General features: G+C 38.0%; 1 protein-coding gene across 1 annotated transcript; it reads right to left on the bottom strand.

Annotated features, from left to right (window-relative positions):
* Positions 1-3,229: 3,229 nt before the first annotated feature.
* LOC126610204 (uncharacterized) lies at positions 3,230-5,546 on the bottom strand. Its single transcript, XM_050278196.1, has one exon. It carries the CDS (start codon positions 5,347-5,349, stop codon positions 3,391-3,393), a length of 1,959 nt encoding a protein of 652 aa, XP_050134153.1. The 5' UTR covers positions 5,350-5,546; the 3' UTR covers positions 3,230-3,390.
* Between the last annotated feature and the right edge of the window lie 9,206 nt (positions 5,547-14,752).

The raw sequence follows: 14,752 nt of genomic DNA, 5'->3' as shown, positions 1-14,752 counted from the left end.
ATTATATTTTAAACCGAGTTCCAAGCAAGGCAGTTTCTTCAACACCTTTTGAGTTATGGCATGGGAGAGTCCCAAACTTCACTTATTTCCATGTCTGGGGTTGTAAATCAGAAGCTAGGTTCTATAATCCTAATGAAAGAAAACTAGATTCAAGGACTCAGTCATGTTACTTCATAGGCTATCTAGAGAAATCAAAAGGATACAGGTTCTATATCCCTCAAGGTCACACTCGGATACAAGAAACACATAATGCAGCTTTCTTAGAGGATGAAGATGTTTCAGACCTATCAAGGGAAAAATTTGTTTTTGAATAGATGGATCAAGATTCTGGTAACACTGCACAACCAGGTTATAATCAAGTTTTGTTATTTCCTTCAACAAAGTCACCTGCAATAGAAAACTCGAATGAAGAATTGTATTCTGGTGATGAATTGGGTTCGGGCACTAAAAATACTATGGAGATAGATCCAATCTCAACAAATTCTGATATCATCACAGAATCTCAACAACCAGCAACAATTGAAGTTGCATCACATTTTGAACCCAGGAAGTCAACTAGAATAAGAAAGTCGACAGCAGTGAGTGACTATGTTTATTTACAAGAAACTGATTTCGACATTGGGGATATTGAGGACCCTCTCTCATACACTCAGGCCATTGAAAGTGCTCAATCAGTTCTATGGCAGAATGAAATGAAGGATGAGTTAGATTCGATGTACAACAACAAAGTTTGGACACTTGTGGAGTCTAATTCTCAAATCAAGCCTATAGGTTGCAAGTGGGTGTATAAAACCAAAAGAGATGCTCTTGGTCGTATTGAAAGATATAAGGCCTGGTTAGTAGCAAAGGGTTTTACACAAAGAGAAGGGATTGATTACAATGACACCTTTTCTCCAGTCTCTTCTAAAGATTCAATGCGAATAATCATGTCTTTGGTTGCCTATTTTGACTTGGAGCTTCACCAAATGGATGTGAAAACAGCTTTTCTTAATAGAGATTTGGAAGATAGCATTTACATGAAGCAGCCCACTGGATTTGTTGAAAGGGGGAAGGAGAATAGGTTTGTAAACTTAATAAGTCAATATATAGGTTAAAACAAGCCTCTAGACAGTGGTATTTGAAGTTTGATCAAATTGTGTCCTCACTGGGGTTCGAAGAAAACAAGTTGGATGATTGCATTTACACTAAGTTTTCTGGTTCACAGTTTATCTTTTTGGTGCTCTATGTAGATGACATTCTTCTAGCTAGTTCGTGTCCCCAACTATTACATGTTACCAAAATGATGCTAAGTGAAAACTTTGACATGAAGGACCTGGGGGAAGCACATTATGTGTTGAGGATTGAAATCGTCCGAGATAGACAGAAAAAATTGCTTGGTTTATCTCAGAAGGGTTACATGTGAGTCTTGAATCAATGCTGCTTTTGGTTGTAGTCTGAGATTCTTGGCTTCTATTTTTGAAATGTAATTGGACATTAGTCATGATGATAAAATCTTGAATAAGGCTGTGTGATCACTTCTTATAATTGGTGAAGGCTGTGCTTGTTTTGTGTCTCATGTTCAAGTGGGAGAATGTAAGAATATGAACATGAGTCTTCGGTAAACTGGCATTAGCTATTTGGACCAATTAGTATAAGAAAGCCTTGTAGGAAGATGAATGTAAGTTCTTGTTGATAGAGGAGTCTATCATAGTGATGAACTGATGTGGATTAGGAGACATGAGTTGTTTCTTGCAAGGATTTTAATAGGGAATCCTTATTGGATTAGGAGAGATAGATGCTTATATATATGATGTGATCTCTGCTCTCACAGATACACGCTTAGAAAGAACTAAGTCCTATTCTTGGTTAAAGCAGAAGAGAAAAGCCCAAGCACACAGAAATCAAACCGTAACAACCATGTCAATTTCGAATGGAGGTGCATTAGGTTAGTATCAATGCAAAGTTTTATATGTGAATGGTTGTGCTTTATTTGATTGTGATTGCTGTGACTTAACTATGATCTTGGATGTGTATACATTAGTTTAACATGATGATCTTCAAATAATTGAAGGGTTGATTAGGGAATCTGGTGGGAGTTGGCAGTCAAGTTTGTCACATAGAAATTTCGGTAAGGGTGGTAGGGGAAGGGGGAGGAAGCGTATGGGAACTCCTGCTCTGTCTACTAATGTGGCTGAAGTTAGCCAGCCCCAGATTGAGCAACCAAAATGCGAGGTGCTGCAGGGACCTGAGGAGAGAAACTTAACCTGTTGGGGTAAGACGACAAGGCGTCCACCACGACAAAGATATCCGATTGATAATTCTCCTGTTACTCAAACCTAAACATGGAGAGCGGTCCTTTCCATAGAGATACAGAAGTGGATCGCAGTAGAGCTAACATGCATGGATCTTCCCTGGATTTTTTTAATCCGTGGAGCTGTAATTGTACACAAGTTATGCCAGGTTGAGTCATCCTTAATTTGGTTTCCGGTATTCTGAGTGAACTTGTAAGATTAATCAAAATAAGTTTACAACTGAGAAAGTGTAACATAAACTGCAGTAGCCTGCGAACCTAGAACCATGGCTATCCATGCTGGTGCGCTTAACCACAAGGCTAGGAAGAAGGCTGGTATTTAACATTGATTTTTGCATCCTTTCTTCTCCGAAACTCTTTCATTCACGTGCACCACCCGCGTCTTAGTTTGTTGAAAATCTAAACTCATACAGAGAATGTTGCATCTACACGCCTCTTCATTGCGTCACAAGAGATTGTAAAGTAAAGGAGAAACAGTACACCATAACTTACTATCTTTGTTTTCAAATTACAGGTCCAAGTTATTGATCAAATAAATTTTGCTGATACCATGTAACACACACTTTCTTTTCAACTCTGTCTTTATATTACTTGTAGTACCAAAAAAAAAAAAAGCGTCTCTTCCCATTTGCATAATGGATGCAAAAGTTAATATATTGACCCTCTATTCCAACATGTAGAAATGAAATTACAAAAGAATTGTTTGGGTTTTTTTTTTTTTTTTTTTGGTTGAACAACAGGGCTAAAAGTAAGAGCCCAAACAAACCTACTCAATAATAAATCTAAACCTGAACATCCCAAGTCGATCCTCACAAATAAAACTAACTGAGCAAGGAGGAGTATCAAAATAAAAATGACCAAATCTAAATCAAGACTATAGGTGTTAGAACCCTACTCCACGTCTTCCACAATTGCACAGAGATGTGATAACATAACAACAATACAAACAATCAATATTTCATTAACTGCCTTTCTATCTCTACAATCTGTTAACAAGTAACTAACTACTAACAACCTTGTACAGATGTCATCATCCTAATATGCCATCTGGCAGTATCCTAACAATACCCCACCTTAAGACCAATCTTACAAAGTAAGATTTACAATTTCGAACAAATAGCCCCATCTACTACATCCTTAACCAAGCACTCGGTTGTAACTCCTAGAAACTGATGTGTCATATGCTTCAGGGACATTCTTTCAAGTCTTGAGGTGACTCGCGAGAGCCATTTTGCAGTCCAATGGGCTATACATGATCCTTTCCAATTTAAGGCTTGGATCACTTCGATGAAATGATTTATTCGAAGGAACGAGACATCTTCAAACCACCAAATATCAGATGCACCTTGAAGCCTTGAGTTCTCTGCATTGTTTGGCAGAACATTGAAGCATTGTATTTCATCAGTTTCAGAACTACATGCATTAAGGTTTGTACGAGCCTTCCAAGCAATGGCTTCCATGCTCCGTTTGGAGATTTTCAACTCTTTAGCGCACAAAGAAATCGATTCACAACTTCTCAAAATCCGGAAGGTGTCTTTCCAAGAAGGAAAAATCAAAAAACTCAAAAAGGTCTCGGTTTTGGAAATTAGATTTCCTTGTTTGAAATCATCACTCATTTCCAAGAAATGTGTAGCGCAATACAGCGGAGCTATGTTGCCATAACAAAACTTGACTACAGATTCGAAAACTTTTGCTCCGCGTGGAAGATTGTCTAGATGGATTCTGGGGCTGGCATCTCTCCCTACATTAATTCTCTGGAATACTAGTCGATTCAAGTAACCCCTTCTCATGACCATCGGAAGCTTGTGCAAGTAAAAGTTGGAGTCTCCAACTTGTATGATCAAATCATTTGCCACTGAAACACTACACCCATTTTCCAGCTTTAGCATGTACTTTGCACCAATGAAAGCTACATCCAACTTCCTCTGCTCAGCATCATTTTTACTAAGATGGTAAAGAATAGCAGCATCTCTCATTGTCATAATTCTTCCACCAGTTAATAAACCAGACATGAAAGTTGTATTGTTGATGTCTTTCCCACCCTCAAGTACATGACTAGTATCTTGCAAACCAAAAGATCCATGAACATTACTCTCAAATGTTAGTTTCTTCTGCCTGTAAAATCTATGAACTAGATAATCCTCCCTAACATTTGGGGATTTCTTCTTCCCTGCCCTACCCAACTCAATATTTGAACTATAAAACTCTCCACCTACAACTATGCAAGTAGAATATGCAACCAACAGTATAACCCTAAATATTCCATCTTGGCTACATTCAATAGAATCTCCAGATGCATTCATACAAGAAAAATGAATATTCAGAGTAACCATATACCTGAATTTTGAGCCACCGCCCTTATCCCGAATGCCCTTGCAGTAGTCACGATCGAGAACAACACAGCAAACAACACAGCAACCAATTCCAAATCTGGAGAGAGTGAACTTTCTTTCATTTTTTCGGTTCTTGTCCATACAAGCTTCTAAATGTTGCAATTCCAAATTACCAGCATACTCCCAATCAATGATCATGGAAGAATCAAAACTCACCTCACATTTGACCACCTTGGAACAATCAGAACCCAGAACACAATCTTGATTCTTGGACTTCGAATTGAAGAGCCTTTGACTAATTGTTCCACCCTTGTCACGAATTCCCTTGCAGTAGTAGCCCATGGAACAATCAATAACAACACAAAAACCTGAGTCCTTGCAGCTTGCCAGTAAATCTATTGACTCAAAACTGAAGAGAAAATTGGTACCACCTTTATCACGAATGCTCATATGGTAGCCCAGCTTAATATCAAGAATGTAACCTGAGTTCGACATTTTGTCGAACAGGTAGAGTGCACGCGAACCAGGCAATTTAGCTCTCTTGAACTCAACATTAGAAACATGAATTTCCAAAATGAAAACTTGGGATTTGCCATTCTTACAATCAATTTCAAGAATAGTGGCTGGTTTCGACCTGAACGGGTAGATTTCTTCTCCAATTTCAGTAACCCAGATTTTCTTGCACCCAAATTCCAAAGTTTCATCTTTAAGAAATCCTTGAATCATATCATGAGCTTCACTTTTTTTGGAGACAGAACAGGATGACACTTGTTACCATGATCAAGATCCTCACGCTTCAGTGGCTGATACGACGAAAATTCGGAACACTGATGAGAACAACGAACCTTCTTGAACTTTTTTAATGTTGGTCGTAAACAAGGAGGACTTTTGGGCTTGTATTTTGGACGGTACCGAGACAAGGATTGAAAGTAACTAACTACTAACAATCTTGTACAGATGTCATCATCCTTATATGCCATCTGGCAATATTCTAACAATAGGTTGCTAAACTATCTGCTATAAAATTCTTTTCATTGTAGACATGCCCAAGTTCACATTGCCAAGATCTTAATAGCAAATCTCGACAGACCACAACAAGGGACCGAAGTTCTATGTAGACTATAGGTTGTTTTTTATTTTCATTTTAATAAACTATAAAAAAAAACACTCTAAGATTAACTAATAACTAATAACAAAGCAAGTTGAGAATGACTGATTAGAAAATTGGGAACTTTAACGAAAAGCACCCGGTACTGTTCACTTTAACGAAAAACCACATTTTTACACTAAAAAGTCAATCCTGATACTATTCACTTTACCCTTTATTTTGTCCTTATCATTAAAACTCAAAGTTTTCAAGCCCTTTTCATTAGTTTTCCTTAGAAAATTTCTCTTAAATTCATCGCATTTCGAATTCACACTATTATTCTCATTAGTCTAGTATAGAATAATAATATCATTTGTAATAAAAAACAAACAAGAAATAAAAAAAATTAAAATCAAGAACCGCCATGTCATAAAATCGACGAATAGCCTGAAACGTTATTTCCTTTTTTTTTTTTGGGATACTTTGCACAAATAAAATCACATGGTCTGGTCTATGAAGCTGCATTTGGGATTGGTATATAAGAGGGATAATCATGTAATATTCTTGTTGGAGGGGATAATCATGTCATTCTACCCAAGGGTCCATCATCCTACGTAGATCAATATAAACGGGAAGAGGCACTTTTTTCTTGTACTACAAGTAATATAAAGAGAGAGAGTTGATGAGAGGTGCATGTTCTAGAATATTAGCAAATGAGAAAATGCATGTTGCAGAACATCTCAAAATGCTTTTATCTTTTCCCTTTTATTGCATAAAGAAAGGACGGGCTTTGTACCTTGTACAACACGATATATGAATATTAAATGGTCGGTTTGCTTTTTTTGGATTTAAACCCTCGTTAATAGATTCTTATTCGTCCGGAAGAGCTTTTGCCTTTGTACAACACGATATATGAATAATTGAATAAATGATTCAACCAGTTGAGACTCTTCCTGTAGCTATGAGCAGTAATACCCCTTCTTCATCTCATCATGGGTAAGTACATCCTATATATAGCTCCCTAGCTGTTCTTCTATACTTGAAACTGCTCCTACTTTTGGTCAAGAACAAGTACAAATAAGATGAAATTTTAACGAGCAAAAATAATACCCCAAACCTATGCCCAAATTTAAACCTTGGTAGAAGTTACTTGAGGAAGCTCATTAGTTTGTTCTTTGGGTTTCGTTGTGAAACGTCGGATAATCATGTTCAGATAGTCTCTCAATTTGCCAAATGAATGAACAACTGATGCAACTGCATTTTCATACAACGTTTTGAGGTATTCGCAGACGTACTCAACTACAACCTTCACAAACCAAACAACCCAGAAGAATCCGACAACTAGCCCTAAACTTGGTACAAGGATCACCACTTCTAAAATCAAGGCAAGGGTTCCAAGGAGGAGGCTAATCTTATTGATGATTGATCCTGCCAAATCCGAATTAGGGCGAGCTTGCACGTGAAGTATTATAGAGCCAATTAGTGATCCGATGTAAGCAATTAGCGTAACGATTAGGGACACCATAATCGGATAGTCTGTATTGAATAGAAACTCATTTCTAGCTCCCTGCTTTAGTTGGAGGAAACCGCCTAGCTTGGCGATGAGGGAACATATATATTTATGCACCTTTGTAGAACGTTCACTTGTGCTGTTTTAAAGACAATGGGAAAATTAAATGGAATTGCATTAATGAATCATCTACAATATATATTTTAATCTCAACTAATGCTAGGGAGACCATATTTTTGTATCACATGTGACAAGTGATGTGTACATACCACGTCAATTAGTGAATTTATCTCATTGGATGTTTGTTGTACACATCACATGTCAATATATCATCTGAAATCAACTAATTGAGAGTGTATGATACATCTATAAATTAATCAAGTCAATATATCATCTGCAATCAACTAATTAAGAACGTATAATATATTATAATTTAATCAAGCCAATTTATCATCTTAAATCAACTGATTAAGTAGGTAAGTTGTAACAAGGTACCTAGCAAGCTGCTATTTTCTTCAATGTTAATAATGAATCGACCTAGCCATTCGACGCTCTTAATTTCTCAAAAAATTGCCTAGAGTTATCAAGTGCTGAGTTGTATAGATTAATTGCTAATTAATCAGTTCTTTATGGTCTTCCCATCATTTTCCCCACGAAAAAGGCAAAAAAAAAAAGAAAAATAGAAGAAGGCAAGCAGAGTAAACACTTACCCTTCCAGTTCCGAACGTAGAGGGACGCTAACAGCAATCTCTGCGACACGATCCATCTGCGTATATATGAAGCTTCCGTGCATAGGAACACAAAAACAAAATTCAGATCGAAGACTCATCACACCTTCACACACACACACACACACAGACGCAAGAGCTTTGTTTTCTCTTTTTGAAAGACGAGCTCTGTTTTTTTTTTCTTTTTGTCTTTGAAATTCCGGCAAAGGAGAACACTCCAAAACAGAAACTGGCGACGAAGAATACGGCCAATAGCGGCCGTCAAGCTTAAGATGGCAAGCAGATATTCAAATGGTAACGAGTGAAATGCGAACTAAAAAAAAACGCTGTTACTCCAGAACTACACACACAAAATGAAGGCACGCAAAGAATAAAAGGGACTCACTTTTGTGAACCAGAAATATGATCTTGTGAGTGAAGCAATGCAACTGGATGCTGTGAGGCGGTGATGTTGGGCAGAAGAGAAGGCGGTCTGTCATTATATAGAGATATGATTATGGTGTGTGAATAGGGAGTAGGACTACTTCTTCGAAACATCATTTTCCCAGAGTGAATACGTTTAACATTGTTTTAATATTGTTTTTCCGTCAAAAGTCCAGGCCAGAGTGGATATTTTTAACATTATTTTAATATTGTTTTTCCGTCAAAAGTCCAGGTGAATATTTTTATCCTTCTTTTTCCGCCTGTATGGGGGCGAGAATGTGGTCGCTACACCCCTGACAAATATAAACCATCCTAAATGACAGGAATGTGGTCCGTACACCCCTTGACAAATATAATTTTTCAATGTGATCGTCACACGAGACGGTACATCTAGACCTGTAAACGGGTCGGGTTTATTGGGTTTGGATCGGTTTGAACCCGACCCGTTAAATTAACGGGTCACCCGTTTCACCCGTTAACAATTATTATTATTATTTTTTTTGCATAAAGTTTATTTTTTGTTATTAAGGCTTTACTAAAATTACTAAAATATCCTCAACTAACGGGTGCTAACAGGTGTTAACGAGTCTAACAGGTTGACCCAAAGTGACCGGTTAGCGACCCGACCCGTTAAGCATCCACCCAAATACTAATATTAACGGGTCGGGTCCAAAATGCTAGGTCTCGGTACATCACGTGTCCCTATATAAATGATGAGATATGTGTGTTAAAAATTAAAATTTTCCACCACTTACATAAAAACACGTGATGTATCATCCGTGTTCCCGTCACAATTAAAAATTTCTCCTAAATGACATGAATGTGGTCCCTACACCCCTGACAAATATACAAACCATCCTAAATGACAGGAGTATCCGCCTAAAAGTGAAAATTGTGGTGTAGTGAAGCGAATATTGGACACATTGGTAGAAGTTAGAACGACATGATTACCCCCTCCAACAAGAAGATAGACCAATCCCAAATGCACCTTCACAGTTCAGACAACCTGATTTTAGTTGTATAAAGTTTCAGTAGAAAAACAAAAAAAAATTCCCGTTGTTTGTCAATATTATTATTTTAGGGGTGTGATATCCAAACACCCCATTTTACTTCTCACACACATTTTTAATTTTCGACCGTCGGATCGGATGAATGGAAGAAGATCAACGAACATAAATTACCAAAGGGTGTGTGAGAAGTAAAATGGGGTGTGGATAGCACACCCCTTATTTTATACTAGACTAATGAGAAAAATAGTGTGAATCCAAGAAACAATTAAACTAAGGGGAGATTTTTCAATGTGATCAAACACGGAGTGGTATACCATATGTAATTATACAAATAGTGGGCTACGTGTGCTAAAAAGTTAATATTAAAAAATAAAATTTCCAACTATTTGTATAAAAACACATGGTGTACCACCCGTTCCGATCACAATGAAAAATTTCTCGAATTTAAGAGGATTATCATAACTATCAAGGCAATCCTCGACTTGCTTTCTTATTTGTTATTTGTTAATGTTAAGAATATTTTTTATTCTAGTTTACTAAAATGAAAACCCAAACAATTATTTTGTAATTAAGTTTCTACATGTTAGAATAGAGAGGGTCAATACTAATGTTTGCATCCATTACGCAAATGGTAAGAGGCGCTTTTTTCTTGTACTACAAGTAATATAAAGAGAGAATTGACAAGAAGGTGTGTGTTACAGTGTAACAAACCGTTCCCAATTTTACGGTTTTTTTTATAATTTTAATAAGTGAATTTACGAAAATGCCCTTCGAGGCAAATGCGTTGACTTTTGTTGACTACCGTGTCGTGTCACGTAAGACTTGTTTTTTTTGGTGTATCCTCGTAGTACTCCTCGCTATGGGTGCAAGCGGAATGTAATTTGGAGTTATAACGAAGATTCTAAGAACCTTTAAATGTTAAGGGTATTTTAGTAATTTTTCATTTAAAACACATGTGGTATTTTGGCTGACCATTGGATGAGTGCCACGTGGGGCCACCCCCACTTTTCTAGAACACTTTCTCTTTCTTTTTCTTCTTCCGTAGCTTTTCTCTCTTTCTCTCGGCTCTCCCTTTCTCCTGTGAAACAAACCACCATCATCACCAAAAATTTCGGCTTGTTGAACATCAAAACCACCATTATCTGCATGGCTTCACCACCATAAACCCAGTTTTGAGTTTTGTTTCATTGAAAACGAATCCTAACCTTGAGTTCGAAGAAGAAGGTTTTGGCCCGGGACTTCTAGGTGTGATTCAGACAATGCCCAGCCATCTTTTTAACTCAAAACAGGTATAAATCGATTCCTCATGTTGTGTAGATGAATTTTCATGTTTGGATCGTGTGATCTGGTGGAGAAATGAGAAAGTTATAACGATTTAAAGTTTGCCCAGTTTCAGGCGACCTCCGCCACTTTCGAGGCATTTTCCGACCAAATAAAGGTGAGATAGCCATCTTTCAAGGTACCAATATCTTCGTCTCATCGAGAAAAATGATTTCCGTTTTTGAATCACTTGATTTCGTTGAGTATTGACAAAGTTATGGACGTTGAAAGGTTGCCCAGAAATTCTGGCGAATTTCCCTGTTTTCCTGCTGACAGCCGTTTTTCAGGCCATTTTCTGGCCATCACCAGCGACCATTTGGACTCCAAGCAGCTATAATCTTGTTCTACACTTCTCTAGCTTCATTTTGGTATATTATGGGTCGAATTTGATTGACAAACAAGTGAGATATGGAGTTCCAAAGATTGCCCATAAAATCTGCAAAATCTACAGAATCCGGTGAAAGTTCTTTAAGGTCCGCCACTTGAACATTATAGCAATTGACGATCCAACCATTGGATCGTCACTAAACTTTAATACGTTATAGTACGTAATATTTGAGGACCATAGAAACTTATGGATCTGGAATCCGACATACGGATCTTCCCGAATTGGATTTGTAAGTTCATAAAATAAAACGTTAACCGCCACTTGAATTTGCAATTGGCGGAGATCCAACCGTTGGATCGTTCCAAAACTTTAGTATGTTATTCTAGAAGCATAATGTGGATACTTGGAAATTACAGATCAGAAATCCGACATTCGGATCTTCCAGATCGAGTTACGTAGGGTTGTGGACCCTACCGTCGATCTTTGATCGACGGTTGACTTTTGGCCAATGGGTCTCATATCATTCTAGAACGTCCTTAGAGATGTGTTTTATGTAAGTTACGTGCTCTATTGATAAGAATTCTAAGATGTGATTTGATAATTGTTTTAGGCGATGATCGTTCGAGACATCTCGATATTCATGCTAGGGGAGTGTGGCGTGGACCTCAGGTGAGTGGGTTTTTGTTTTCTATATATACGTATATAAGCTTTATGATTCCCAAAAACTGTTTTAAAAGAATTTACGTTTTAAATGCCATTTCACGGATGCATTACATTTTAGTATTTTCATTAGTATTGTTATGCATAATATTAGATGATGCTACGGAGGCCCAAGTAAGCTTCAGGTGAGTACATTATGATGCTAGTGGTTGTATTGCGTATGGTTATGCGTAGATGCATTTAGAGCTCATTATCATGCACCCCGGTGTTAGTGCTCCCGCCCGTGGCTAGGGCATAGTCGTTCACGTGATGATCACCTCCTGCATCGCACGCTCACCTTGGATCCAAGTTTGGTGCACAGTCCTGTCGTACAGACCACAATAGGTGGTTCTTGTGGAGCCAAAAATAATCACAAGGCGACACGTGGATTTTTGACAAAAAAAGATAAAACTACCCTTGAGGTATACCGGGATTCCTACGTGCAATCAGCAGACAATTATCCTTCAACCAAGTCAAAAGTGCCCAAAATAAGTATCAACTTAAAACCTAATTTATTCATATATTTCCCATTTCATTATTTAGCTAATCAATTAGCAAAATAATATACTTATTCCTTTCATATTTCCTAAAATTGACTAATTAAGGGATTAATTACCTAATCAATCCCTTAATTATCAACTAAACCTCCAAATTATAACCAAAAACCCACTACGGCCGGCCATGCCCTTTACTTTCTGTTTGTTGTTGCCATTTTCTCCCCCTTTTTATGACATTCAAATAGCTAGTGAATTAGGTTATTACTATTTGCTAATTAACTAGCCAATTATTTCTATAACTCCCCAAAATAACTAGCCCATTATCTCCATAACCCCCCAAAATAAATCACCCTTTCCTCTCCTATAAATTGGGTCCCATTTTCACAAAACACTAGTTCCAATTCTCTTACAAAAAATCCTAAATATTCTAAACACTATTTCTCTCTAAAATTCTAACTTTGGCATCGGAGGTTCTTCGGCCAAAGCCCCCCCCATTCATCGTGGGCGCGTGAGGCTCTTGGCCTTAACCTAAGGTGCTAGTTGTTTTGTAGGTGCAAAATCGTCCAAGATCGAAGAGGAGAAAATTTGCATCCACAGTTCCGACTCATAGGTGACCCGCTATAATTCGCACAACCTTCACGTGATTGTAGCACTTGAGCGTATTTATTTACACCCAGCCCTGTTGTACAAACCACAATAGGTGGTTCCGACTCGTGTGCAGGATTTGGTAGATGAGCTATAGGTTCAGCCGTACAGGTCACGTTAGGTGACTCCGGCTGACATATCATTTTACATTGATTTATTTTCACCTGGCTTACATTTTATATTTGTTGAGACACTTGACATGACATACACTTTGGTTTCCACTACTTTTGAGTATGATTTCTATATATGTATGTATTATTATTTTCTGGGAACTTATACGGGTTTTACGGTGAGGGGTTACTATGTTCAAAAAGAGAAATGTGTTTTAAAAGCTTTGTTTTTGCCCACTCACGTTTTCTGTTTTGCGCCCCTCTAGGTGATTTCAGTTGAACGTTTGTATCGACGAGGTATCTAGGCGAATCTCAGTACAAGTGGCTACCTTTGAGGGTATAATACTTACCCACTCTACTGTACTTTACTTATGCTCTGACGTCACGGGTGAGATGAGTTCATTCCCACTCACTAGCGCACTTTGTATTTAGGCACTCTTTGGTTTAAATTCATTCACAATATCCACATCACTACACTTTATGGCTTCGTCACCTTCCAGGTGTCGGCCAGCACAGCTTGATTCGGAGTCCTAGTAGACATTCCGGGTCGGGATGTGTCATACAAAATATCAGCAAATGTTATGGCTAGAAACAAAATTTATTTGATCCATAACTTGGATCTGGAATTGAAAACCAAAAAGAATGTTATCTCTTATATTTTACAATCTGCTAGTGATGAAATGCAGAGACGAGTAAACATTCTTTGTATGAGTTTAAATTTTCACCGAACTGAGATGCCGGTGGCACACGTGAATGAAAGAGTTTCGGAGAAGAACGGATGCAAAATCAGCGTCAAGTACCGGCCTTCTTCCTAGCCTTGTGGTTAAGTGCAGCAGCATGGATACCTCATGGTTCTAGGTTTGAGGGCTCCTGCAGTTTATGTTAGCTCTACTCCAATGCACTTCTGTATCTCTATGGAAATGACCGCTCTCCATGTTTATTTTTTAGGAACAGGAGAATTATCAATCGGATATCTTTGCCGTGGTGGGCGCCTTGTCCTCTTACCCCAACAGGTTAAACTTCTCTCCTCAGGTCCCTGCAGCTCCTCGCATTTTGGTTGCTCAATCTGGGGCTGGCTAACTTCAGCCACATTAGTAGATGGAGCAGAAGTTCCCATACGTTTCCTCCCCCTTCCCCTACCACCCTTACCGGAATTTCTTTGTGACAAACTTGACTGCCAACTCCCACCAGATTCCCTAATCAACCCTTCAATTATTTGAAGATCATCAGTCACCTCATTTTTTTACAAAGAAGCAAGACCGGGAAGTACATCTCTCTGGAAGTCCTTCCATTGCCTCCCCCTCCTCGATTGGCCTCTTCGTGGCCGTTTTGACAATGTCACTTCTTCTATGAGGTTGTCTGAATTTGGAGGCACATAGCATGGCTGCTCTTCTTTGGTTTCCACCAAATTTATTGTCATGTGCTAAAAAAAAATCCATTTTTGAATAAAATTCTTTTTTTTATTTTTGATTCACTGGCTCAAAACAGAGAACTGGAATTTAGAACGGAATGCCAAAAACATGAATTAGTAGAATTGAGTAATTGCACTAAATATTCAAGTATTATTCAACTAATATAATCGAAGCAAGAGTTCCGAACAAAAGACAGATGTTATTCATGAATTCTGAACAAGATTGTGTACATTTATTTCATATGATTTCCTCTGCTTTTGATGAAATGCAGAGGCGAAAAGGTGTAATTGTATTCTCTACATGAGTTTAGATTTTCACTGAACTGAGACGCCAACGATGCACGTAAGCTGAACAACGTTC

The sequence above is a fragment of the Malus sylvestris genome, chromosome 17 (assembly GCF_916048215.2).
Source record: "Malus sylvestris chromosome 17, drMalSylv7.2, whole genome shotgun sequence".
Lineage (NCBI taxonomy): Eukaryota > Viridiplantae > Streptophyta > Magnoliopsida > Rosales > Rosaceae > Malus > Malus sylvestris.
The sequence above is the reverse complement of the archived record's forward strand: the minus strand, read 5'-3'. Positions and strand labels throughout refer to the sequence as shown.

Excerpts from the sequence above, each read along its gene's own strand:
- LOC126610204 (XM_050278196.1), bottom strand. The coding sequence starts at position 5,349 with ATGATTCAAGGATTTCTTAAAGATGAAACTTTGGAATTTGGGTGCAAG.